Source organism: Anabas testudineus, chromosome 3 (genome assembly GCF_900324465.2).
Source record: "Anabas testudineus chromosome 3, fAnaTes1.2, whole genome shotgun sequence".
NCBI classification, from domain to species: Eukaryota; Metazoa; Chordata; class Actinopteri; order Anabantiformes; family Anabantidae; genus Anabas; species Anabas testudineus.
The window spans coordinates 890966-918964 of record NC_046612.1 but is presented as its reverse complement, the minus strand read 5'-3'; the positions used below and the strand labels follow the sequence as shown (position 1 = coordinate 918964).

The 27999-nt window shown below is 43.2% G+C and overlaps 1 protein-coding gene across 1 annotated transcript; it reads left to right on the top strand.

The window, feature by feature from the left end:
* The first annotated feature begins 3 nt into the window (after window positions 1-3).
* On the top strand, window positions 4-27992 carry cngb1a (cyclic nucleotide gated channel subunit beta 1a). Its single transcript, XM_026378624.1, has 42 exons — window positions 4-148; window positions 2245-2350; window positions 3039-3078; window positions 3156-3207; window positions 4601-4703; window positions 4802-4821; window positions 5276-5290; window positions 6192-6291; window positions 6579-6603; window positions 6688-6766; window positions 7144-7250; window positions 7342-7393; window positions 10527-10556; window positions 10927-10987; window positions 11085-11112; window positions 12307-12440; window positions 12723-12820; window positions 12947-13084; window positions 13301-13339; window positions 13770-13883; window positions 15391-15405; window positions 16333-16570; window positions 18062-18107; window positions 18273-18454; window positions 18553-18556; window positions 18822-19002; window positions 19086-19187; window positions 19268-19416; window positions 20210-20455; window positions 20956-21164; window positions 21246-21296; window positions 21514-21600; window positions 21688-21752; window positions 22225-22347; window positions 22884-23025; window positions 23230-23389; window positions 23517-23614; window positions 23723-23806; window positions 23900-24018; window positions 25188-25334; window positions 25724-25913; window positions 26812-27992. The coding sequence occupies exons 2-42, from the start codon at window positions 2246-2248 to the stop codon at window positions 27037-27039; spliced, it is 4206 nt and encodes a 1401-aa protein (XP_026234409.1). The 5' UTR covers window positions 4-148; window position 2245; the 3' UTR covers window positions 27040-27992.
* The last annotated feature ends 7 nt before the right edge of the window (window positions 27993-27999 follow it).

Here is a 27999-nt window from a genome sequence, read left to right as displayed (position 1 = left end):
GGCCCCCGACCCGTCCTTCACTTCCTCAGTAATCCTGTTAGCAAAGTTCTTCCATAATCCTCCCACTGCGCTAAGATCCCCGCAGGTCTTCACAGCTCCTTCACCACAGCTCTGTGGGATGCTGCTGGACCACGACTGAACAACTCAGGTAGGACGAGACCCCACCCCCACCTGCACCTCTACACCCCAGATACACCTGGACTGTTCGCTGTGGGACTACTGCAGAGCTGAACAAGAGTGAATGTGTCTGTGTTTCTGGTTGTTTGAAATGTGCAGTGCGTGGTTTGGTTTTCAGACAAATACTGAAATGATGATTTGTTTTAGATATTTGATCTTTAATGGTGATAATCTGACTGTGGCTTTAACAGCTGAGCCTCAATAACACAGTAAACACTGGTTCTACTACTGGTAGTTGAACAACCTCCAACCACCGGGACTCTGGTTACAGAAACACGTTTGTTTGTTCATTTCACTTTGTGTTTCTGACCCAGAGTGACACGGAAACATGTTTGTGGTACTTGTGCTAAACTTTCATCCAAACTGGAGGATGGAGGGTCGAATGGCAATCGAAGTATCACTATCCAGATCACTCCAGAACAAACGGATCAATATTAAAATCAAATCAACCAAGGTTAACATCACCAATGTCAAACGTAAGCTTTGCCTCAGGGGGCTTTAACATCTGCTCCACAACGACCCCCTCTGTCCTTTAACCCCCAAATTAATTAAGGAAAATCTGCCCCAATGAAGAAAACCTTCACAGGAGGGATCACTGTTCCAGGACAGACTCATGCTGGTATCGAGCACAGTTTGTCCCAGAAACAAAGGCAACTTCATAAATAATAGAAACAGAAGGGACGGCTGTTTATTCAGCTTAACTAAAATACTACTAGCTGGAGCCTGTGCCAGGTCCACAACCCAAATCTAGCCAAGCTTGGCAGACTTAATGGGCCCGCGTTGGCTCCCAGTCGGTCCAGTACTGGAACACTGCTGATTATTGCAGCAATCGTCCTGGTTCAAACTGGTCTTGGTCATTTACTGTTTTATATTTACTGCTAATAAACTCAACACCATGATCTGAAGACTGACTGCTTACCTGCTCTTAGACTGTTTCTCTCCTGCTCGTGACTATTTAACTGTTGATTTTCTAACTAGTTCACTGATTGTTCAACTCAGTTCTGTGACTGTCCGACTGTGTAACTTTAAAGTTTTAAGTGGAAATGGATGCATGTCCAATACAGCAGTGACCCAACTGTTCTGCCAGACCTCCTGTGGAGGATTAGGGTCATGATCAGTCCGATCTAATTGAGACAGACACTCAGCCAGAATGATCTAAACACACTATTAGGCACAGAGAGAAGCAGGTCAGTTCATTGTATTTGGTTTAAAACTACAAATTTACCATTTTCTTTCTTTTGAATTCTACTGGAGCTTTTTCCAATAGACATTTGTACACATGGTTGAAGGTGCAGCCATTGATATGGTGTTTTGGATGTGTTTCACATTTAATTTGGTGTCAGTAAAAGCAGCTGAATAATCTCACTGTGACGTCCATTATCAGCTGATCGGGAGCTTTCACTCACAACACACTAATGAGAAAACTAAAAATATTAGATACGATATATGATATAAACTAGACTAAAAGAGAGTCTGGGACTGAAGCTAACACTGCAGAAGTTTAACACTGCCCATGGTCGTCGTCAGCAGATGGATTTTAAACAGTTTTCAGTAGTTTCTAGATTTTCAAACTGAGCACTTTGAGGATTTCGTGAATGTTGAATGTGTTTCTCTAAAGGTTCCTACTTTACTCTGCAGTGGTAGATAGTCTGCAGTGAGGTCCTGGTGATCTTCTCAGCAGTCCTCACCACTCTCTGCAGACGTTTGCAGTCAATCACAGTAGTACAGCCGCAACACACAGCTACAGTATAGAGGTTGCATAGGATCTTAGGAGACATGTCAAACTCTGCAGTCCCTTCAGGAAGTGCAGCTGCTGTAGTGCTTTCTTAAACCGCTGGCTGGGGTTGAGTGTCCAGGTGAGAACAGGTGAGGTCCACACTAATCTGGACTACTGTTCGTTGTGGTGAGAACTCTACTCTCAGTTGACTGAACATTTCATCACCTATATTCATTTTGGAAAATCAAGTTCTTCTCCTGAGAACAATCCAGGTGTATTTAACAATTAACCAGCTTGTGTTGGTTGATTATTTAACATTTAACATTATTTTTTGGTGTCTGTTTATTGAGGATGTTGAGCTGGGTGGTCAAAGTCGTTCCCCAGCCGCCTGAGCCTACACCCAAAAAAATTGAGGAGCAGAAGGAGCAGAAACCAGCTGCTGCACTTCCTGTTCCTGTAAGTCACAACATTTATTATATACTTTAACAATCTTCTGACCTCATGTGTTCCAGCAAGAACTTAGATTATTTTTTACAATGTTTTAAAACAGTTATTATTATGCATCATACTGCTGCAAATATTCACCATATAAACATGTCCTGTTGGTGCACAGGATGAGGTGCTGGTTTATGCTGAACACAGACGTACTTTTATTAATTTCATGTCCAGTATGCGGTGGTTGTGGGGGTGTGACTGGTGAAAGGAAGAGAAAACAGCAGCTGGGCGTCATGTCTGAGCTCCTTCAATGGTTCATTCCCATTTGTCTCATTTGTCTCTTTTTTATTCTAATACACACTTCTAACCACCACATCTTACAAGTTGAAATGTTTAATCAATGATTTATTTTTAGAATCCAAAAAGCCGGAGCTGCCAATATATAAAACTAGAAGAACGCCAGCACAGTTATCTACAGTACTTCTTCACAACGGGGCCTTTAATACATTTAGCATCACATCTGGCAACGCTGCTGGCAGCCATTGTCATTTAATTCAGCTGCTTTAATTAATGTTATACAATATATGTAAAACCTTTAATGTCAAAATATTTGAATCCTCCAATGCAGTATGGACTGTTTTTTTAAATATATACTGTACATACAGGACTTGAAGTATGTAAGTAGGACGTGTTTTTTTGTTTTTAACAGGAGAAGAAAGTGACGTTTCAGGATCAGTGTAAAACTGAAGGTAAGATCGCTCCCACAGTGAACTTGGGTTCACTGGTTCCTGTTTGCACTAAATGCACTTTACTGTTTGGTTGACAGATCCAAAAGCTGGCAAAGCCAATCAGGAAGCACAGGTAGCAGAGGAGAACAGGTGAGTTGATCAGACCCAGGTTAGCCAGCTACCTGTAGCTCGTGGACCCTGAAGGTGGTTCACCCAGGGACTCGGGTACAGCATCACTTGGGTACAGCATCACTTGGGTACAGCATCACTCGGGTACAGCATCACTTCGGGTACAGCATCACTCGTACTCGGTTACAGCATCACTCGGGTACAGCATCACTCGCGTACAGCATCACTCGGTTACAGCATCACTCGGGTACAGCATCACTCGGGTACAGCATCACTCGGGTACAGCATCACTCGGGTACAGCATCACTCGGGTACAGCATCACTCGGGTACAGCATCACTCGCGTACAGCATCACTCGGGTACAGCATCACTTCGGTACAGCATCACTCGGGTACAGCATCACTCGGGTACAGCATCACTCAGGTACAGCATCACTCGCGTACAGCATCACTCGGGTACAGTTCAATTCAATTCAATTCAATTTTATTTGTAGAGCGCTTTTTACAATTGACATTGTCACAAAGCAGCTTTACACAACCAAAGAACAGTACATGAACAGTGAATGTGTATGAGTCATAATAATGTGATTGTCCCTGATGAGCAAGCCGAGGGCGACAGTGGCAAGGAAAAACTCCCTGAGAAGGCAACAGGAAGAAACCTTGAGAGGAACCAGACTCAACAGGGAACCCATCCTCATATGGGTGATTACATGCTGTGTAGGCAGCAGTCCAGTATAACAGTTAAAGTCTTTTAAGTTAATATGGAGTCCAGTTAGTTATTGCAGGCAGACTTATTCCATTCCTTGACTATCGAGCGTTGAGTCGAGACCTCCAAGAAACAGCTTCCGACGTCCGCCGAGGCCAGGACCGACATCATAGTAGCTTGTGACCAACTCCAGTCTCCAAACGCATCCCAAAGGGCAAACGGTGGATCCAGGCGACGAGATCTCCAGCCAGAAGTTGGGCATCAGGATGAGTCAGACAGGTCCAGCAGAGGGTGGAATGACGTGTAGCTCGACAGAGAGACAGGAAGAGGGAAAAGAGAGAGGGAGAGGGAAAGAGAGAGAAGAGGAGAGATGGCAGTTAGTTGTATTCACAGTCAGATAAAGTTTGAGGTGAATGTATATTTAGTGTAGTGCAGCAGGGACTCCGGCAGGACTAATTATGACAGCCTAACTAAAAGGGTGGGTTCAGAAGGAAACACAGACATGAGGGCGCACTGGGATGTAGAGCAACCAAACACTTCACCATCAACAAACCCGAGTGATCAGTGAGAGTTGGGAAGACAGCATCTAAACATACCAGTTCACCATAATGCTCTACGTCCATGAGTCCTTCCCAGATCTATTTACTCAAATGCTTGACTAAATAAATAGGTTTTCAGCCTAGACTTAAACACTCATTTGTTTTGTCAGCCCAGCGTCTGGTTCTCAGCCCAGTGTGCTGACATGGATCAGCGGAGCTCTGCCTCAACCTGCAGTCTCACCCAAACTGGGCCGAACCAGCTCCACAACCATGGTGAGGATCCCATTCTGAGCTGTGCTGTAACAGTGGTGCTCAGCTCATAACGGCGCTGTGATAACGTTTGGTGTCTTTTCTTTCTTTGTCACTTACAGGAGGAAAATGCTGCAGCCAGGTAATTGAGAATGTTTGAGGGCCGAACAGCTCAAACAACTAGAAACTAACCCAGAAAAATGACTAGTACAGGAAGACTTGTCTTGGACTCCATCTCAGTGTCTTCAGACCAGAATTCAAAATTGCTTTAAAAAGGCTTAATGTGACTCAACACTTGGCTGGAGACTTGGAAAGTCTCAGAAAGATTGGAACCCGTCTTGGACTTGACTTTGTTAAACTGGACTGTTTTTGTATGGGTAGTGGATCGCTAGTCCAACATTAGAGTCTAGACGCCATAGACCATAAAACCGAGTCACATGTCAAGTCTGTAAATAAGAGGTTGAATCAAACCAGTCTTGTTTCATAATAATGAATGTTGGGATATAGATTCATGTTCCGGGCTGAACATTAGATAGATGTCAATGTATGAGCAGGTTCTGATGTTCCCTCTGTGTTCTCTCCTCTGTGGACGACAGTAAACCTGAAGACGAGTGAGTAATAATCACAATATTACAGCCAAATACTGAGATGCTTCATAAACCTATCAGCAGGCACAATGCCAAATAGTGAACTGCTTTATAAACATATCAGCAAACAGGCTGCCAAATAGCGAGCTGCTTCATAAACCTGCAGGCATATGAGATGCGAAATAATGAGCTGAACTCTATCACAAAACATACTCCTGCAGCGGCTTCCTAATTAGCATTAGATATTTTTAAAATAATTCTATAGACATACAAGACATGGCTTTATAGGCGCTACTACTCATCTGACAGTACTTCCCTTTGCAAAAAAAGTTTTCTGTTTTCTGCATTTTAATGTCAGGAAAAAAAAAAATTCTGTAGAGTCCAACATTTTTAAAGTGCTGGGCACACGAGACTCTGATTCATCCTTTAGCTGTACCCACTTACCCCTTTGCAGAAGGACTGGAGCCACTGGTCTAATACAGGGCTGAGACAGACAAATATGTACAATTTAAATTACTTCATGTCTTTGGAAACATGCAGTACAATCTGTCCGAAAGTCTTTCCTAGCTAACACAGCCTGAGCAGAGAACACAGTCTTATGTCCAGACTAAGTTTGCATGAATATTCATCACAGCACGGCCTTGCATTAAAACACTGCAGTGGGTTGGGGGGGTACGTTGTTTTTAGATGCACCGGGAAATACAAAGAGCTCAGTTTCTGGAACAGACCTACAGTGGTTTGTATCCTGATGAATTGCGTCATGTTGCAGTAGAAACTGAGCCAGCGTTCTTCTACATGGCCCTGTGTCATTTTGGCAGCCGCCCCCCCCTCGCTGCCATTGCCCACTTTGAAATGCACTCTCCCAGTCAAATGAATGAGAAGCGCAGAGGAACGCATCCTAAAGCTCCTAACGTTTTTTCCACAGAAAAGGGATGATAGCTTGGATCGCTGAGGGTTTGGAGAAGGTTGTTCCTCATCCCGATCTGAAGAGCAAAGAATCGCCACCCGCTGAGCCGCCTGCTGAGGTACAACAGTTACTGCAGGACTTAGTGGGGGTTTTAACAGAGCAAATATATGATTCTTATTCTGTGATCATATGTCCTGAAAAGTCTTAAAGATGACACCAAAGTTATTGGACATATTCTATAGATATCACTGAAACAGGTGCAAAGAAACCACTTGTCACTCAGTCTGCAATGCCCCATTTGGTTGGATAGAAACTGATAACTACACTGTGGTGGAATGCTCCTTTAACACCAGGCTCAGAGATTCACTTCATACTGTATTCAGCTTGTGTGTCTTTTCTCCTCAGGTGTGTAAGAAAGCAGCTGCACCAGGTGAGAACAGCTGTGAATGTTCCTGGAGACAAAGATCAGACCAGCCTGGATGTTCCATCACTCGTGTGTTTTCTTGTCTTTCAGCTGCAGAGCCTCAGGTCACTGTGGTGGAGGTGGAATCAGACCAAGAGGACAACACTGACAACAAGCCTTTCCCACCCAGGTGTGTGTGTGTGTGTGTGTGTGTGTGTGTGTGTGTGTGTGTGTGTGTGTGTGTGTGTGTGTGTGTGTGTGTGTGTGTGTGTGTGTGTGTGTGTGATTCTGAGTTTCTCAGGTGCAGATCCTGGAGGCTGGTGAACAGACATTTAAGTCTAATGTCTGGGTTTTGTATTGTTATTCATAAGCAGATAATTAATGGGATGATTAATAATGTTCCTTTCAGAGCTGTCTTCATGTGAGCTGGAGAACACTATCGGGCAAATTGTTTTTGCACATCACCATCAGAGCTTTGATTCCATGTTTTCATTTTTTTATTCACATTATGATAAATTTAGTTTGAATCTAAATGCAGCCATGTTGAATGCTGTTTGTGGCTGACAGGATGATCTACTGGATAAAACAGGGCATAGAGAAGGTGGTTCCTCAGCCAGAGATCCATGTTCGTGCAGCGACAGAAGAGAAGTCTGAAGCTCCTGCTTCAGCAAAAGGTGCCTGCATTTTATCATCATATATGTATTAAGCTAATGGTGACCACAGTAGAGAATAAGTATTACTTATTTGAGTGTGTTCTTCAAACAGCTCCATCTCCACAAGCTCCACCAGCTCCAAAACCTGCTGCTGACACTGACAAGTAAGTCATGTAAGGTTACGCACCTTCCATACTGGAGTGTCACGGTGATCAAAACGTGCCCGATGGCACCAGTTCTGATTCTGTAGCAGATGTCTTTATATATGAACATTTGATGAAAAAGTGTGACTTAACAAAAGTTCTGCCATTAATTGGATTTTTTTACATGTTGGTCCGTGTTGACAGTCTCAGAGCAAACGTCCCGCCCTGTTATTTTTATTTCTCAGTGTACGTCAGTGGAAAACGAGTGGGATACCACCAGGGAATCACTTAATGCCACTGAAACTGAAATGATAATATGGTTTGGAGTCATGACATCACGACTGAGTTTCTACAGCGTCCTAATATTATTACAGACAAGTCTGAACAGTATCCAGCAGCAGTCAAAGCATCAGACATGAATTACTGCTGATGATGTTTCTGTTTCTGTTCAAAGGTTAAAAACTTAATACGATGTTGAAGTATTTTTTTATACCAGTAACCAAGCTTATTTTAAATCTAGCCACAGGGGTTGCAAGCCAGTGACTTCTGTGCCGGTCCCATGCCCGGATAAATAGAGAGGGTTGCGTCAGGAAGGACATCCAGCGTACAAATTGCCAAAATAACTATGTAAATCATCCACAAGACTTTCATACCGGATCGGTCGAGGCCCTTGTTAACAACGACCGCCACCGATGCTGTTAACCTACAGGGTGTCGGTGGAAATTTGACTACTGTTGGTCGAAGAAAGAGGGGAGGCAGAAGGGTTCGTGGTCAGAGAGAGAAGGGAAAAGGCAGGAGCATAGGTTTGAGAATAGGGACTCTTAACGTTGGCACGATGACAGGGAAAGGCAGAGAGCTGGCAGACATGATGGAGAGAAGGAAGGTAGATGTTCTGTGTGTGCAGGAGAGGTGGAAGGGCAGCAAGGCACGTAGTATCGGAGGAGGATACAAACTGTTCTACCATGGTGTGGATAGGAAGAGAAACGGGGTAGGAGTGATCCTGAAGGGGGAGTTTGTGAACAATGTTCTAGAGGTGAAAAGAGTCTCAGACAGGGTGATGAGCCTAAAGCTAGAAATTGAAGGGGTGATGATGAATGTAGTCAGTGGGTATGCTCCACAGGTTGGCTGTGAGTTAGAAGAGAAGGAGAGATTCTGGAGTGAGTTTGATGAGGTCATAGAGAGTATCCCCAGAGGAGAGAGAGTTGTTGTTGGAGCAGACTTCAATGGGCATGTTGGTGAGGGCAACAGAGGTGATGAGGAGGTGATGGGCAGGTTTGGTGTGAAGGAAAGGAATCTGGAAGGACAGATGGTGGTGGACTTTGCTAAGAGGATGGAAATGGCTGTAGTCAAGAATTATTTCCAGAAGAGAGAGGAACACAGAGTGACATACAGAAGTGGAGGTAGGAGTACGCAGGTGGACTACATCCTATGTAGACGAGGTGATTTGAGAGAGGTTAGTGACTGCAAAGTGGTGGTAGGAGAGAGTGTAGCCAGACAGCACCGCATGGTGGTGTGTAAGATGACTCTGGAGGTCAGGAAGAAGAAGAGAGGGAAGACAGAAAAGAAGACCAAGTGGTGGAAGTTAAAGAATGAAGAAACTTGTGAGGAATTCAGGCAGAAGTTGAGACAGGTTCTGGGTGGTCAGGATGAGCTTCCAGATGACTGGGAAACTACAGCAGAGGTTATCAGGGAGACAGGTAGGAAGATGACTGAGGAATGGAGGAGAAGCGTTCTGGTTCCGATCTTTAAGAACAAGGGTGACACGCAGAACTGCAGCAACTACAGAGGAATAAAGTTGATGAGCCACACAATGAAGCTGTGGGAAAGAGTAGTGGAAGCCAGGCTTAGGAAGAAGGTGGAGATTTGTGAGCAGCAGTATGGTTTCATGCCCCGTAAGAGCACCACTGATGCCATTTTTGCTTTGAGAATGTTGATGGAAAAGTACAGAGATGGTCAGAAGGAGCTGCATTGTGTCTTTGTAGATTTAGAGAAGGCGTATGACAGGGTGCCGAGGGAGGAGCTGTGGTACTGTATGAGGTCGTCGGGAGTGGCAGAGAAGTACGTCAGAGTAGTTCAGGACATGTATGAGAGAAGTATGACGGTGGTGAGATGTGCTGTAGGTCAGACAGAGGAGTTCAAGGTGGAGGTGGGACTACACCAAGGATCAGCTTTGAGTCCCTTCTTGTTTGCTATGTTGATGGACAGGCTGACAGATGAGGTCAGACAGGAATCTCCCTGGACAATGATGTTTGCAGATGACATTGTGATTTGCAGTTAGAGTAGAGAGCAGGTGGAGGAACAGCTGGAGAGGTGGAGGTTTGCTCTGGAAAGAAGAGGCATGAAGGTCAGTCGTAGTAAGACAGAATACATGTGTCTGAACGAGAGGGATCAAGGTAGAAGCATTAGGTTACAGGGGGCTGAGGTGAAGAAGGTGCAGGAGTTTAAGTACTTGGGGTCAACAGTTCAGTGTGATGGAGAGTGTGGAAAAGAGGTGAAGAGGAGAGTGCAGGCAGGTTGGAGCGGGTGGAGGAAAGTGTCAGGAGTGTTGTGTGACAGAAGAGTGTCAGCAAGACTCAAAGGAAAGGTGTACAAGACAGTGGTGAGACCAGCTCTGCTCTATGGGTTAGAGACGGTAGCAGTGAGAAAGAGACAAGAGGCTGAGATGGAGGTAGCAGAGATGAAGATGTTGAGGTTCTCCTCATAGAGTGACCAGGTTAGACAGAATAAGGAACGAGTACATCAGAGGGACGGCTCACGTTGTCTGAGTTAGCAACAAAGTCAGAGAGGCCAGACTGAGATGGTTTGGACATGTGCAGAGGAGGGATAGTGAGTATATTGGTAGAAGGATGTTGGAGATGGAGCTGCCAGGCAGGAGGACAAGAGGACGACCAAAGAGGAGATATATGGATGTCTTAACAGAAGACAGGAGGTTGGCTAATGTTAGGGTAGAAGATGTTCATGATAGAGTGAGGTGGAGAAGGATGATTCGCTGTGGCGACCCCTGATGGGAAAAGCCGAAAGAGAAGAGGAAGAACCAAGCTTCTTTTAAATTCTCTTTAAAAACATTTTTTGATTAGCCACGTCAGCAAACGAGAACGAACTAGAAGAAGTGACTGATGTTAGCCACTGTCCCTGTTTTGTTTTGTGCCCCCAGGTCTTTCAAAGAAGCCGAGCAGCAGCCTAAGTAGGTGGAAACAGGTTTACCTGACTCCCAGTAACATACAGCAAACAGCTTTATCTGAGATTCATCCACGTTGTCTGTTTTGACAAACACACGTCTTCAGCCAAATAATTAGAAGCTAAATACTTGAGATAAGTTGAGAACAGTACGGAGTAGAAGTACTTTACAGCTGATAATACTTGTACTTTTTGAACCATGATTTTGAATACTTGGACTTGTAATACACTGTGACATTGGTTCTTTTACTTCACTAAAGTATGACACACTTACTATCTACAAGCACAGTGTCTGATCTACTGGCCACTGTTTTCTGTTACACTGTGGACATGGTGGGGGACACACATAGTTTAACATGTCGTTCTTGTGTTGACAGTATGATGGGATGGATTGCCAACGAGATCGGCCGCATGTTACCTCAGCCTGTACAGAAGCAGGTGAGTGACTGCAGTGTGAAGTTCATCTCTCACATAATCCCAGTTAGGAGTGGACAATCAATGAATGTGTCACACAATACTTGTGCTCCTCATGTAGGACGGAGGCAGTGACGAGGTGCAGAACAGTGAGTAGAACCTTTTCACAGCATCACAGATTATCATTCGATTCCACATCGCTGCTGAAACCCTAACACTTGGTACCACAAACAACCTCTGGGTGTCACTACAGAGTTTGGGCTGAAAAATGTTTAGCATTAGCTGGGACAAATGCGCTTGTTGAGAAAGGCACAGGTGAGAAATTTACTGTGTGATTAAAACCAAGAGGTTTACTCGTGCATGAAACACATGCACTGATGAACTGATTGATTGATGGTTGGTTGGTTGGTTGGTTGGTTGTTATTAGCTGTGTACTGATTGGCAAGGGTTGGTGTCAGTGATGAGGCGGACTCTAACCGGGCTGCTCTTCTCCTTCTGTTTCAGGGGGGAAATGCAGCAAGAGTCCCTTAAAATAAAAGGAGAAGGAAGAGTGGGACAGAGTCGCTCACACTGACACTGACAGCAGCTCTTTAACTGACTGAGCAACAGACAGAGTTTGTTATCGGACCATGACTCAGTCCTAGTGATAAAAAACTGCTCAATGAAGCTCTGGTGCTTTCAGTTTTTCCACCCCTGTGATGAATACAGTAACTTTTCCTTACTAGAAATTATAAAGAAATCAAGATGAGATTAACATAGTGAACACATTTAAAGTAGGAAGATGATCATGAGAGTGTGTAAATTGTTAATCCTCCATATTTATTCAAATTTGCACATTTAGTAATAATCTATGATCAAGTATAGTGATGAACTGATCGTAACTCTGCTTCAAAGGGCTTTAGCTGATCACAATGAGAGGGCTACTTCAGTGCACATATAGAAAGGTATTAGAACATTTTGCTCTGTGTTAATTGAAAATAAAGCCATTGTAGGAAAAATGATGAATTTGTGACGTGTTTTTTTTGTTTGTTTTTTGTTTTTTTTGTGTTGCTGGTAAACCTGAAAGTACAGCAAATAGGAATCAACCAATCAATCAATCCTGGGTCTATCAAACAGTTCAAAATGTCCAAATATATGAAGAATGTATTCTGTTTGTGTGTAGAATTAAATACGAATGAGCCCTGCCAGTAGAGTGCCACACATCTACTCAAGAATATGGACAAAAATTACTGCAATCATTGGTGGTGAAGCTAATTAATTGATTGATTTATAGTATTTGAGACATACAAACACATATATACAGATAAATCTTAGCCCTGCTATCCATGACATTTGGAATTCAGTCAGCATCATCCAGAACAAGACAGACCTGGTCCTGGAGGATGTTGAACAGGAGGAGGCCAGGCAGAAGGTGAAGGAGATGAAGGAGGAGCCACAGCCACAGAACAAAGAGAATCTCACACTGTCCAAAAAGGGAGTAAGTACAACTCATCCTGTCCTGTATCCTGTATCTATTTCAGAAGGAAGTTATCTTCTACTGAGCACAATGTCCAAATACTAACAAGAACCTGTTTATATCACATAGTTGTTGATATCCATGTTAGAATAAAGACCATGGTACTAAGGTATTTCAAAGGGAACCTTTCTAGTATCAGTGTAACACCAACTTTAGTTTTTAGTCTTAATGTACTGCTATAATTTTTTGAAAAAATATGTTAAACTAGATTTTTTTCCAGTCAGATGTTTTTCTGTCTTGCAGACGGACAATGCAGAAACACAGATAGATCAGTTGACCCCGCTGATGGACAGCATTAAGAAGGAAGCTGAAGAGGCAGTTCTAGCTCACATAGAGGAAAGGTTAGTGTCAGCCCATTGTAATATTTGTCTGTTACATAATTCCAGAGTGAGATCCACTAGGCCTTTTATTACTTACTGTTATTTCCTTTCATTTTCATGAGCATCTCAGCTCTTCTTTTGGTACAGACTGCAGCAGGAGCGTTTGGAGGCAGCCCGTGTGGCTGAGGAGATGGCCAGGAAGGCAGCAGAGGAGGCAGTGCGACAGCTGGAGGTTGAGCATTCGGCTAAGATTGTCATAGACTCGCTGCCAGAGTCCAATGAACAGTACGTTAGATATCAGTCAAAATGCTGAATCTCCAAATGTCTTCCAGGAACGTGCCTGTTTTAAGTCAAAGCTCATGTATTCAAAGCAGCACTATTGCCACATTTTAAGGCATTACATTTTTGCTGTGCATATGCAGTACATGAAATACACAAAGAGGTAAACTACATTCTGAGCTGAATTATCCTTCAGTAACTGACCTGCTTTCATTTTAACAGACTACCGAACATCCTGGAGGAGAACGAAGACGACCCAGAGTAAGTCCTGACTCAGAGATGTTGAAGGGTTACAGTTGGAGTTACAGTTTTTACTAATTACAGATTCTGCTTGATTTAAACTTGTTATATTTCCTAATTCCCATTTGGATTTTGTGACTCAAGACCCTAAGCAACACAATGTTCTGTATATTAGAGCTTTCTATCATATGGCAAGAATTGTTTTAAACTTGTCCCTAAGTTTGAACAAAAGTTTTTCTTTTAACTAAACTGTACAGTAACATGCTTGTTAGTTGTTCTTTATTATGCATTTCCCTCCTTGCTGTCACAACAGCTTTCACTTGAAGCTCTGCTGCTCTCTGCTCGCCTATGATGCTGCTGCTTTGACCAACTGATTGTTCTCTGACACAGTGAGCTTAACTGTCTGACAGGGGCTCTCCGTCTTGTTTGTCCCTTGCTGCACGGCACTCAGGTTGCATAACCTGCAGGAGGACAGTGAGGACAGCACAGACAATAGGAGTCCTCAGGAAAATAAAGTAACAGAGGAAAATAAAAGCACTGTGGAGGAAGAGGAAAAACCTGATGAGTAAGCTCAGTCATATTTAAATAAAGGCTCCTGTGAGCCAGTCTATACATTCCTCTATAGCGTTCTAGTAGAAACTTTAAGATGTCAAGATACTTTGGGATTGACTCCACATTTCCTCTGTTTACAGTAGTACAGTGTGCTTTTACTTTGGTATCATCAGACCAAGCTTTTTTACTTCTTATGGCTTTTTAGAACAAGCTGAAGTCCTGTCCTCTTTAAGTTCGTTCTCACATTCAAGCAGAAATATCAGAGAGACAGGTAGAAATATGTGTTGTGACAGCAGAGTAATGTAGTAGAAAGGACATGAAAAGCTGTATGTGATCGGCATCACATGTTTCATTGCATGAAACAGCCGAGAGATTTGGTATATATAGAAGAGAAGAGGAATGAGAACAGAGCCCTGTGGCAGACCCCATGGAGAGGCAATAAGAGCTGGGTTTCATCTGCCAAGATTAGAGAAGCAGAGTTTGCGATTTTCTTTGACAATTCCAATTTGTCACTAGACAGATGCTCAAGGTAACTGGACAAACCAAGTAAAAATTAAGTGCAGTATTTGTACTTTTCCAGATGTAAACAAGTACTGCAGAAACAGAGGAATATAACCAGACATCCAATATTTTCACGGTTGTCCCTCCACACCTTACTTAACAGGTATTACAGATTACAAGCTAACAAACCAATGAAATGCTGCGTGTGTGGCTGTGACGCTACTGTCAGTATAACTGAACAATAAAAAAACATCTGGACAGAGCACAGAGCAGCTTTTTTGTTTTTTTTGTTTTTTAAGGGAGGGAGTGTTGCCATACATCCTGCTCTAATTTCCCTCTGGTGCAGGTCAAAGCCTGAAGCATGGCTAAGCTCGACCCAGAATTATGGCTTTGAGCGGAAATTCTCACTCTCCACACACTCTAATGTGCAACATGAACCATCGTGCCTTTAAATGTGATCAGCACAGAATCAGATCTCTGCTACTGACTGGCCATCGCCAATCTAGCTTAAAATCATTTTTTACTCTGTACTTTTCCTTCAGTTCATATTATAAACTGAATCTTATAGTGGACTGCATGGTCCTAGCCAGTAGGAAAAACATTTATATTTAACGGACGACTTATAAGTGAGGTACAAGGCAAAGGCAGGGTAAGTGGAAGAAGGTCTTGCCTAAGGATCCCTACTTTAGATCTGACATGCATGTTTTACATACCCACGTCAGATGTAATGTAATGAATGGCACATTAGAGTCAGTTCCATATATTTACATTGAACCAAAAGTAGACGCAAAGTAAGCCCAGCATTTGCTAACTAAAGCTGACATCCACAAAACATAGCAGCCATGTAGGCCCAGAGCTTGACTTAACTAGCTACCAGGGCAGGACTTTGGTTCTCAGTAGTTTCTTATGCCCAAACAGTTTGCTATCTGCTGCATGTCTGTTTCTGCCTTTTAAAACTGTCACATCGTGGTTAAATTGGATTTTATTTTGTTCTTGCCAACTTTTCTACATTGAATCAGGGCAGACCTCAAAAGGTAGGTGGGGATTTCTGCAGTCACCAGACAGTGTTAAAGTTGGTTTTCTGGGCAAGCCACGGCTATTTTTGATTTTTAGGTTGTTTGTTCCTACAAAACATATGTATGGTGAACACAATAATGTATTTTAAAACATACCAAATGCACCAGTTTGGTTCCAGAGTTCTTTGAAGCTTGAATCATGATCACTGAAAATTCTGTAATGGATTACCATGAAATTTGGTGCAGATATTTGTGACTCAGACTCATACAGACTCTGTCCAGTGTCACCATTACACCAGCACGTCATTTTCTATAAAAACACGAAACATGACCAAAAGTTTCATAATTCATTATGAAACTGAGGATTCTACAATCAGTGTTGACGAGCACCTCTGTATTTCGGTGTGCAGTCACTCTCAAATCTGCAGCGTGTTGCATAAACACTGATGGTTCCCTGAAAATGATTTTTTAGTTACTCTGAATTTTTGAACCACAATTTAGCACCTAAAGCAGGGGTGTCCAATCCCGGTCCTCAAGGGCCACTATCCTGCTAGTTTTCTTACCATCTCTTTCCTACACACTGCTGATTACCTGGATCAGGTGTGTTCAGCCAATCAGAAGCTAGAGCTGCAGGGCTGGTTGCAAAACAAGCAGGACAGTGGCCCTTGAGGACCAGGATTGGGCACCCCTGATCTAAAGGATTATAAAATACATTCTCAGAAACCTCTAGTTACAGTAAACAGATTCACCAAAAGTATTGCTGTAACAAAAATGTTCTTAAATCAGCTTTCATCATTACGTTCTGCTTTACCTTTGACTGTTTGTGAACACGTTAACTGTTCATGTTTTGCACCTCCATGTGAGCTGCACAGTTACCAGTTTCCAAGACCTGCTTTGCTGATTTTCACGATGTCATTGATGACACGTGTGACACCTCTTCTCCAGGAGCCTGGTAGACATCTGTCCAGTTGATGATCAACCTGAGGACACGACTCATGTGGAGGAGATGGAGCTAGCTCCGACTCCGCCCACAGAATGTGAACCACTAGAGCAAGTGACTCCTTCATCAATAGATGTGAAGCCAGCATCACAGAGGAGAGACCAGGAGAGTCCAGTTTCCCAACCAGTCACTACACAACCAAATCCACGAGCTCCAGTAGTCCCGACTGCCACCACAAATCAGGTGAAACAGTCTAGAAAAGAGCTCTGCAGATATTCATTACTTCTTTATTCTGTGACCTCCTGTGTTCTGGTTGTTCTCAACTAAATTAACCTCATAACAGAACATTGATGGTTTCTGCTGTTATCAGGCTGAAGCAGCTTCTGTAGGTAGTGAAGAAACTTTTACTTCACATTTGACAAGGACAGTGATGAGACAGGTCTTACAATAATCCTCATGACTTTAATTTATTGTTTCCATCCAGCATTTCTACCATAAGTAGTAACATGACCAACAGGTTGGAAACAAACCTACAGGTTGGACAATAAGTTTTAGAATCAAAAAATGAGGTCAAAAGGTAAAATGATCACCCAAATGTTTGTTGGAGGTTGTTATGGTGGTGTAGCAGTTAGCACCATTGCCTTACAGCAAGAAGGACGCAGGTTCAAATCCTCTCTTTCTGTGTGTTTGCATGTTTCTTCTGGGTACTTCCAGATGCATGTCTTTGGATGGTGGCTTCCTGCCACCATCCAAAGACATGCATTTCAGGGTTAATTGATCACTTTGTCTGTCTCTATGTGTCGGGTCTGTGATAGACTGGGGGACCTGTCCAGGTGTACCCCACCTCTCAGACTCCAGCACTCCCACAACCTTTAACAGGGCAAGCAATCAGGATTTTGGATGGATGTTTGTTGGAAAGACCCACCTCGTGAATAGTCTAGTTTAGTTACTCTGGTTCGTTTCCAGCCTTTCGACCATTTGTTCACAAACAATACGACATTAACTTGAGTCTGGTCTTATTATTGCTGAGATTTGGGATGGACAGAAACAAGAAGACAGTTGAGTTGAATTCAATAACATCTCCGCTGACTAATTTCTGTTCAAATTTTAGATGGCATTACAAAAAGCTTCACAAACTGAAATTAATTTCTCAAAATAACCCCAACTGAAAGTCCAGTTATCTTTGCCAGAACTTGAACTGCACCACTCTGTCTTCATGAGAGGATCTGTTCCCATGTGTATATAAAAGTTCATTTGTACTGCTATTTACTTAATTAAAAGTATCATTACCACAATATAGAAATACTGTTACAGGCAAAGGTTAAAGTACAAGCATCTTAGTTCCAAAAATAAAAGTACTCTTTATGCAGAATGTCTAATCTTCCTCAGTGAATAAGATATTATTGGATTATATTACTGGGGTATTAGATGATTTTAATAATTTTGTACTTTTGATGATTATTTTAATTTTAATCCAATAATAAGATCTGACTTATTTCATGTACTGTTGGATAGTTTGTGAATTTCACATCAGGATCATTAAAGTCTGGTGATTTTACTGTGTTTTGTTTTATTAATGAAATTCTGGAAAGTAACTAGTAACAACAGTTATTAAATAAATAGAGTAAAAGTACGATATTTCAACAGTAGTGAAGTGGAAGTATGAAGTATCATAACATGAAAATCATGTTCATCGTGCTTTGTGTCTTTAAGCCTCTGTTTTTCTCCCCTCAGACTGTAGCAGCAGGAGCAGGAGCAGCTGCACAAGAAGACAGTGGAGGTGAGAACTGATCTTTCTTTTTCACAGTAACACCTGAAGGAGCAACATCGAAAAGTGTGACAAATGTTTAAACTTAAATTAAATCGGACTTGATAGTACAGTCTGTACAGTTCTGTCCCACCAGGATCTTGTGAAGTTCTCACTTCTGACTGTTTCCTCGTCCAGTTCCTGGCATTTGCTCTCCGATAAAGAACTTCCTGCTTCGATTCCCTCATGCTGCTGAGTGTCTGGACAGCTGCAGGAAGCTGATGCATGACCATTACCTCACCCCTCCCAAACTGTCCATGCTGTCCCCGCCGCCGGAGCTCGCCCAGCTGGCCCGGGAGCTGTCACAGCTTCCAAAGCAGGCGCGACAGTGCTGCATGAGCATCGTCCACCGCTTCAGACGCCTAAACTCCAAATCGCAGAAACCTCAGCAGCCTTAAGCCCCGTTCTCCTCCTGCAGACCAGTAGAGAAACCTTTTAGATACCTCATTTACTGTAGATTGAAACCCTTGAAGTGCCAAACAGACCTCTCTGTCCTGAAGTGTCCCCTAACAGCCCACCTCCTCCTCCACATCGCTCCCATCATGCTCTGCAGCTCTGCACCATGACCTAACAGCTCTTCAGGTGATCTTAACAGAAGTGGACGTTCGTGCTGTGCACAATTTTAGGTTCAAGGAAAATTAGATGGTTGACAACCTTGTTTTGGTATTTTATGGCCGTATATTTGAGAAGACCTGCATGTTACTTTCTCAGGGAGCTGTGGCACTGATTTGGGTGAAGCTCCGGTGCTGAAGGTGGAGGATGTGGATCAGGATGTGGGGCAGGAAAAAGGCCTGAACATCCCCCGAATTATCACAACCCCAGAACCTGAGTGTGCGCTGTATCCCGACATGCCCCTGTCAAAGCTCGGGTAACACATCTACACGTTCTGCATCTCTGTTTCCATGTTTCTGTCTTCATGTTTTCACGTTGGTCTTCATGTGTTCCTCTCAGTCCTGCAGGTGATCTGTCTGCTGATGAGGATGATGATGAGCTGATGAGAACCGGTCTGAAGACCTGGTCCAGTCAGGGGGACCTGCTGACTGCAGATGAAGAGTGAGAGGAATCAGACACACACACTTTGTCTGTCCACGTTCGTCCTCCATGTTAACTGTCCTGTTGTTGTCGGCCTGCAGGATGCGTCCTCTGTCAGCGGCCAGCGTTGGCAGCGTTGTGGTCCAGGATCGTCTCAATGAGCTTGTCCGGCTGTTTAAAGGCCGAACAGAGCGCCAGAAAGACCGGCTGGTGGATCCAGATGAGTCTGAGGAGGAGAGTCCCACAGCCTGTGAGTCCTGATATCTGTAACATCTCCTTTGAGACATTTATCCTCTTTTTATTTTCTTCTGTTGTGGTCATGCGTTTGTGTTACAAAACTAAAATATTTAAATCATTCTTCATCAGTTCAGCATATTTCGCACCACAAATGACCTTTGTCCATGTCATTATTCCAGGACCAAGTTCCAGAAAGCAGGTTTATCAAACTTTGGAGTGAACTCAGAATTCTGACTCAATTAATTAAGAGTTTTAAGCTTCAGATCAGTTCATCAGAGTTAATTCTATCATCTCTGAGCATTTTCAATGGTGAATTTAACAAAGTACATTAATTTTTAGTAATTAAGTACTAAACAGTAACTGGACTCTGGAGATATACAACTCCAAGGAGGAGGATACCTGCAGAGGAGAACAGAGAGAGGGAGACAGAGAGGAGGAAACACATCTACAGGAGAGAGAAGACACAAAGTTAATGACATCAAATGGTGGAATTAGAATGGATACTGGAGTGTTTCAGTTTCACAGTTTCTACTTCTACTTCACCACTGTTCAGAGGAATAATTCTCTGTTTTTCACTCCATTAGTTCCTCTGATGTCAGGAACTGAGCTATTTCAATTATCATGACTTAGGCGTGATCAATGACCGTTTTCCTTCAGAGTAAAAGAAGCCGGTTCCTTATTCTGTTCCACTCACGCACTAAAACCTGCACGTCTTCTAGGAAACATCGTTTTGTTAGCGGCTGTTTGAGTGAATTAAAAAGTTGAATTAGTCAGATACCTGTGTAACATCTGTCTGATCTCTGCAGCCCCGAGCAAAGCTCCACCTGCCCCTCCACCTCCACCTCCACCAGAGAAGAAGGATGAAGTAGCAGCAGAGAAAGAAGAAGATGAAGATGAAGATGAGGAAGAAGAAGAAAAAGAGCTGGAGCTTAATTTTAAAATTCTTGGACATCCTGTTAAAATTCCCAAACCACCCAAACTTCCACCGATGCCCGACTGGCTCCGAGCCATTGTGGAGTACCGTTTCCCCTCCAGCATCGACCCCTTCACCGGTGAGCAGAGAGATGGTGTCAGAAAAGAGCTGAACCACACAGCGTTACTGCTTGTTTCACTGATTATCAGTCGGTGGGACCATGGACGCGTGTCCTACATAGAAGCCACAGCTTGGAAAAGACTGTTTGTGGTAGTTTTGTGTTTGTAGTGCATCTGTTTTTACATTTAAGTCATTTTAATTATTAGTTCTGATTCTAGGTTTTCCAAACTGAGGATTTAACGTATTTAAAACGTGGGAGGAGAAATAAAACTGGAGATGAGTTCAGACATGACAGATTAAATGAACATATGCATAAATGTACAAATAATGTACAGATACAAGCATGTACTGTGTAGATACACATGTACAATGTAGACTGATTATTAAAGTTACAGCAGTGGGTCCAAACTGAGTTAGGGTAGTAATCACTGTAGTATTCAGTTTACTGGGACAGGTGACCCGTGGAGAAACATGTGGTCAGATCTGTTCAGCAGACATTTGGACCTTCTGTCTCCACAGATCTGATCTATGTGATCTGGTTGTTCTTCGTGGTGGCAGCGTGGAACTGGAACGTGTGGCTGATTCCAGTCCGCTGGGCGTTCCCCTACCAAACCCCCGAAAACATCCACCTGTGGCTGCTGGTCGACTACACCTGTGACCTCATCTACATCACCGACATCCTCGTTTTCCAGCCCAGACTGCAGTTTGTTCGCGGAGGAGACATCGTGGTAAGTGAGAGCATCAGGAAGAAGATCTGTGAGTGTTTATGTGTCATTCAGCGTCTTTACCCTGGAACGTTTTCATTTCAGTGTGATAAAAAGGCCATGAGAGAAAACTATATGACAACTGAAAGGTTTAAGGTAAGAATGAAGCTGTGGATCCTAACTTGGGTTCATGACGCAGCTCCAACATTTACTTTTTATTAGTACTAAATAAAGTTTGTGAAGGAACTAAACATTTTTAACTTAACAAAAATAACTTGAACTTGCTGACTCACCCCTTGTCATGAATGATTTTATTTTGCTCAGACACAAACAGTTTTAGCAGAAGCCTGGTTTTATTTTGTTTGTTTGACAGATCGATGTCATCAGTCTGTTTCCTCTTGAGATATTTTACTATTTCACTGGAGTCAATTCTCTGCTGAGATTCCCTCGACTGCTTAAGGTCAGTGTTGGTTTTCATCTTGTAAAGATCTTCACGCTGCTCCTGCACAGAGATGTTTGTAAAGATAAATCATGTTTTTTCTCGTAGTACATGGTTTTCTTTGAATTCAACGACAGAATGGAAGCTGTGATGAAGAAAGCCTACATCTACAGGTGAGAAAACGTTACTGGAAACAGCGATTTACAATTTGCATACACATCTGCTGCTAATACTAGTAAGTTAAGGAGGCACATACAACCTTAAAGGTATAATGGACCCAGAATTGATCCTTGAGGGGCTCCAAATGTAATTACAATTGAGGTTAGTGGGTAGGGTAGATCGAGCGTTGGGACAGGCTACAGCTGTCAAATATGTTTTCTACTTGAATGTTCCCAGTGACTTTTGGATGTTCTTATGAGGTTTTATTTTACTCTGTTTTTTTTTTATTTAGGAACATATTTAACTATTATCATGTGTCTGTTTTTATAGAGTATTTTATCATTAATTTATTGTCTTTTATTTGCAAGGCACATTTTCAGTTAGTTTTTTTGTTAAAATAAAAATTCTGATTTGAATAGAAGTGTTTTAGTGTAAGTGTCAGTGTGTTTCCATTAATTAAATCTTTACATTGTGCTGCTGTGTCAGAGTGATTCGAACCTCCACCTACCTGCTTTACTCTCTGCACATCAACGCCTGTCTCTTCTACTGGGGCTCCGACTACGAAGGACTGGGATCCACCAAATGGGTTTATGATGGCAGAGGCAACGCGTAAGAAAGACACTGTAAAAAAGAAGATTTTTTAATTTTAAGGATGAAAGCCTCAATTCAGTTTCTTAAGTTGAGGAAGTTTTACTGATCAGGAGCTGCAGCTTGTGATTCCACAGATGCTGCAGGTCACTCAGGAAACTTTGTTTTAAAGTTCACTGTACTTCATGTTTTTCAATCTTTCACCTTTAGGTTTTATCCAAAAAATCTTTTCAAATGCTTCTTATTTTGTTTCAATCTTGTTTTTGTCAAATAACAATTTGCACTGATGAAATGGGAACTGGTTTTAGTTCAGAATAATAAACAGTGAGTCGTCTTCATTAAAGGGTTTTCAAATATTACATTTGTAGTACATGTTTTATATGTTTCTGAGATCAAGCTGAAAGAGATGGTGATGGATGGGTACAGTGAAAAGTACTGATGTTCAAGGTCATGAGAAAAATCTCCCTCCTTGTTAAAAACTCCTATAAAACACTTTTCATAATCTTGAAATGTCATTGGGTTTAAATCTCAGTTTGTGGTTTGTGTTTTTCCCACAGCTACATCCGTTGTTATTACTTCGCTGTGAAGACACTGATCACCATCGGGGGTCTGCCAGATCCCACCACCGTCTTTGAGATCTGCTTCCAGCTCATCAACTACTTTGTTGGCGTTTTTGCTTTTTCTATCATGATCGGTCAGGTCAGTCAACACCGAACCTTCACCAATAATCATACAATTAAGTCTTCCCAAGGTTCCCAAGTGCTTTATTCTAAAACACAGTCCTTTGTAGTAAAACAGAGAATAAAAAAGTCCAATCTGGCAACAGAACAACATGAGGAACTGGATCTTTGGTTGTAACTAACGGGACTCTGTTACCTCTGGTTTCTGATTTCTTTGTCTCAGATGAGAGACGTAGTTGGAGCGGCCACGGCTGGTGAGAACTACTACAGAGCCTGTATGGACAGCACCATCAAGTACATGAACTCCTACAACATCCCCCGAGAAGTCCAGAACCGCATCAAGACCTGGTACGACTACACCTGGAAGAGCCAGGGCATGCTGGGTAAGAACCAGGAGTCTCTACTCAAAGTATTCCGCACTGCAGACGCAGGGTACACAGAAAATTACTGCAAACGAGTGTAGTGTTCACTTTAGGTTCACTCAGGTTGATTATGATGTTTCCTCTGCAGATGAACAGGAGCTGCTGGTGCAGCTACCTGCTAAGATGAGACTGGACATTGCTGTGGACGTCAACTACGCCATCGTCAGTAAAGTCGCCCTGTTTCAGGTCAGCGACACACTTCTTTTCCTTTAGATCAAAAAGATTTGAGTAGATTTGTAATTGAGTGAAATAAGACAGACAGCTGAATTCCGAATGTCGTTCTCTGTCTCTCAGGGTTGTGACAGACAGATGGTGTTCGACATGTTGACCAGGCTCAAGTCTGTCGTCTACCTGCCCGGAGACTTTGTGTGTAAAAAGGTGAGTCCACACCTGTGTGAGCTGCTTCACCTGCCTCGGAGCTGCAGCAGCTGCCGTGTTTGTGTGCTGACCCCGTGTCTCTGTGGGATGCAGGGGGAGATTGGCAGAGAGATGTACATCATCAAACAGGGGGAGGTCCAGGTGGTGGGCGGTCCCGACCTGCAGACAGTGTTCGTCACCATCAGAGCCGGCTCTGTGTTCGGAGAGATCAGGTAAGAGCCTCCCGTCATCCTATTAACTGATTTACTGCGTGTATGTGGGACACAAAAGGAATCAGTTCGATCTGTGTGCAGGTCGCTGCTTTGGTCCAGACGGAAATACTCAACTAGCACACAGGTGTCAGTTTATTAGGAACGCCAGGCTGCAGTGATCTCTCCTTTGGAAATATCATGGTCACAGAAGGGGGTGCAGTATTTGGCATAATTTGAGGTACTCAGGTATCACTTGAGTAGTTTAAATATCACTTTATACTTTCACGGACCAGCTGTCACTCCGACAAGTGAGCATTCTGTCAGTTATTATATTCGTTTCTATGGTCCGTTCTTTACAGTGTTTAATGAAGTTATTGCTATGGGATAAAAACCTTTCTTAAGTCTGTCAGTCCTAGTTTTGATTGACCTGAACCTTCTCCCTGATGGCAGCAGTTCAAAGAGAGAGTGTCCAGGTGAACACTAGTGGTGTAGTGTCCCTGAAAATGTTCTGGGCTTTTTTGAGGCAGCGGGAACTGTGAAGTTCTTCTAGAGGGATCTCTAGAAGTGATTCTCTGTGCAGTTTGATGATCCTCTGGAGAGCTTTCCTCTGAGCCACTGTGCATCTGCTGAACCACACAGAAACACAGTATGTGAGGATGCTTTCAATGGAGCATTGATAAAAGGACACCAGCAGTCTCTGTGAGATGTTGTTCTTCCTAAGTACCCTTAGGAAGTGTAGTCTCTGCTGGTGTGCACTCCCCAGGTTAGATCCTTCTCTATATGGACCCCCAGGAAGCGGAAGTCTGACACCCTCTTCACACAGTCCCCACTGATGTACAGTGGAGGGACCTCAGTTTTCATCCCCCTGAGGTCAAAAAACAGTTTAATATTTGGAACCATTTTCTGAAATGTCTGGACCAAAGATTATTTCATAAAAACCTAAAACACATGTGCACACACACTACTGCCCTGATATCCACAATGGTTTTATTAATGGTTAATTAATCATTTTCAAATAATTTATACATCATAAACCAAACAAACAGGCTGTTTATTCTCTTCTGTACCAGACTCCATTTATAAATCTCATAATTAAGATTTACAGAAAGGTTCAGCCTGACTTTAAAGCACTGTTCTCTCGCTGTTTCCTCTAAAGTCTGACACATCTGTCTCCTCTCTGATTGGCTCAGTTTACTGGCGGGAGGCGGAGGGAACCGACGTACCGCCAACGTCAAGGCACACGGATTTGCCAACCTCTTCATCCTGGATAAGAAGGACCTGGCTGAGATCCTGGTGCACTACCCCGAGTCCCAGAAACTGCTCCGCAAGAAGGCCAAGTAAGACAGAGAGCGTCACCCACACAGCTGGAGCGTTTCCCAATTCTAAGATCAGAGCTGCAGCGTTTACTGGAACCATTTTTTATTTTCCAATTGGTTAGCAGACATTTCTTACAGTGTCGATAGGAGTTACCAAGTACGTGTCTCCACACACATTGGAAATAATGCCTCCAGCTGTCCACCTGATCTCTGTTGTGTCCTGAAGAGGATTAGACTCAGCTTTAATCTGCTCTCTGAGTTTGTTCTACTTGTTGGTGCAGACACTTGGTCAGATCAGTGCAGAGATCACAGCGGGTGAATGTGCTGCAGGTGCTCTGTAGTTTTACAGTATTCGTAGGTCAGCTCGTCGTGTTTGTTCGTGTAGAAAACACTTTGTTGTGTTTGTGCAGGAAGATGCTGACGAAGGACAAGAAGCCAGAGGAGAAGGAGGCAAGTAAAGAGACGATGACGATCATCCCACCCAGACCTGAGACCCCCAAACTGTTTAAAGCGGCGCTGAAGGTGACAGAAGAGGCAGGAATAGAGGGAACGTTCGCCAAACTGAAGAAGACCTACAAACCATCTGAGAGCACAGCAGAGGTACGACACACACCCTAACCCAGCTCTAGTTTCATAGTTTTAATATGTTCATTTTTCTCTCTCTGATAAAGTATCAGTGCTGAGGCAGAAACGGTTTATTGTTCAATTTTACCTCGATTTTACCTCCTTATGACAAAAAACGTTAATTACGTGATGCTTTTTAAGTAAAACCCATTAATCACCTGTCAGCAAAGTGTTGGTGATAAAAACTGGAGTTTTTCAACATCTTTAAATATTGTGAATCTACCAGTCCAAACTGATCCTGATCAGCTCCACCACTAAGAATCAAACTGTAGAAGTACATTCAGTCCAGTGAAATATCAGCTGTTTTCTGCTGAATCCTGAAGGTCCTAGTTCAGACATACAACGATTATTAGTTTGATGTCCAGAGACTTTTGAACCAGCAGGTTCCTCACAGAGTTCATGTTCATTAGTGAAGCTGAAACCATGTTTGTCGTGTGAAGCAGTGAATGTAGAAACAGAAGCTGCTGCTGGATTTTTCCTGCTGTCGGAGTCTCTCTGATGTTCTCTGTAAAGCTGAACACATTAGAGTTCAGTAAAGACGGGATCAGGTTCTGATTGGATTTATTTCAGCTGATACAGATTTGGATCTACTAAAAAACGATGAAGCTGTGCTGCATTCACTTGTAATTAAATTATTGTAATTATCAGTTTCCCTCTTGTAACCAACATCGATGTCCAAACTGGGTCATGACGGTGGAAGCTGAATTTCATATTCTCCACGTTCAGAAAGGAAACTGTCCAAACTTAAATTACACTCGTCTCCATGTGCAGATGTAGCTTTTACCGTCAGAAGTCTTTGTCTTGTGACGTCTGTTTCGTTTCATTCCCATCAGACACCACGTTTTTATCTCTCCTCCTCTTTTCTTCATCCCAGACTCCCTCCTCCATCTCTCCGATCCCCCCTCCCTCTCCCATGCACCGTCGCTCTCCGGTTCCTCTCGCTCCAGTTCAGGACGACGATGACGCGGTGGCGGGGACGGCCGACAGCTCCGTCATCATCAGGATGACGCCACAGCCGGAAGGAGAGGAGCTGCTGACTGTGGAGGTGATGCCCGGTGACGAGGAGGAGAAGGAGGAGCAGGTGGAGGCAGCGGAGGAGTGACCCGACTGCAAACTCTTCCTCCATCTGCCTTGTCTTCTTCTTCTACAGTATATGAGACCCTGTGTTTCCCAGAATGCCTTTCTTCAACCTCCAGAGAGGAGTCGTAGGTTTCAGGTGGAGACAGAGACAACAACAAACATTCCGGTGTCTGTCCTGCTCCTGTGGTCGTCCAAACTGTCTCAGTGTCTTCTTCTCTGACTGAAAACACCAGGGGTTCTATTCCCACCTTGTCAGCAGGTCACAGTCGAGCACACGTAGAATAAAGTGTCAGTGGAAGGCGGATTTCCTCCTCGTCATGATTCTCTGAGCGTTAATAAAAGTATAAAGGAACAAACCTGCTCTGAGGTGTCGACTGTCAGCAGCTGTGAACACAGGAACGTACCTTTCTAACTGCTGTTGCTCTTTTTTCTTTCTTTTCTTTTTTCTCATTCTGTTTTACATTCTTAGTTCAAAGTGATGATGATTTTCTTTATAACATAGAACAGCCACAACATTAAAACCAGTCCAGTTCACACACACGTAGACACAGAGCAGCTCTCAGTATCTCATCAGTCTGCAGCTCTTTGCTGTGTTGTTGTCCCAACATATCCACAGAACTACAGACTCACCAGAGCTGGTTTCTGTGTGTACATGTGAGCAGCGTCAGCTGGTGGACGTCAGAAAAGGTTCAATATGATGTTTGTCAGAAACCCAGAGGAGATCTGAAAACTGCTGCCTCATCAAAATAACAAATGTTAGAGTGAAGCTGATGTCACAGCGGCGTCATGTTCATATGTTCTTTGTTTTGCTGATGTTAAATCAGAATGTTTCATGTTAGTGGTCAGAAATCGTGTGTGCTGCGTCCAGCTGTTATCGCTCTGATTGCTTCCTGTTTCCACTGTGACCCGCTCGATCACTGTCTGACTCAAACTGGGCTCTAATGACTTTTACTGATTTACTCTCCACCAGTTTCAGGTCACT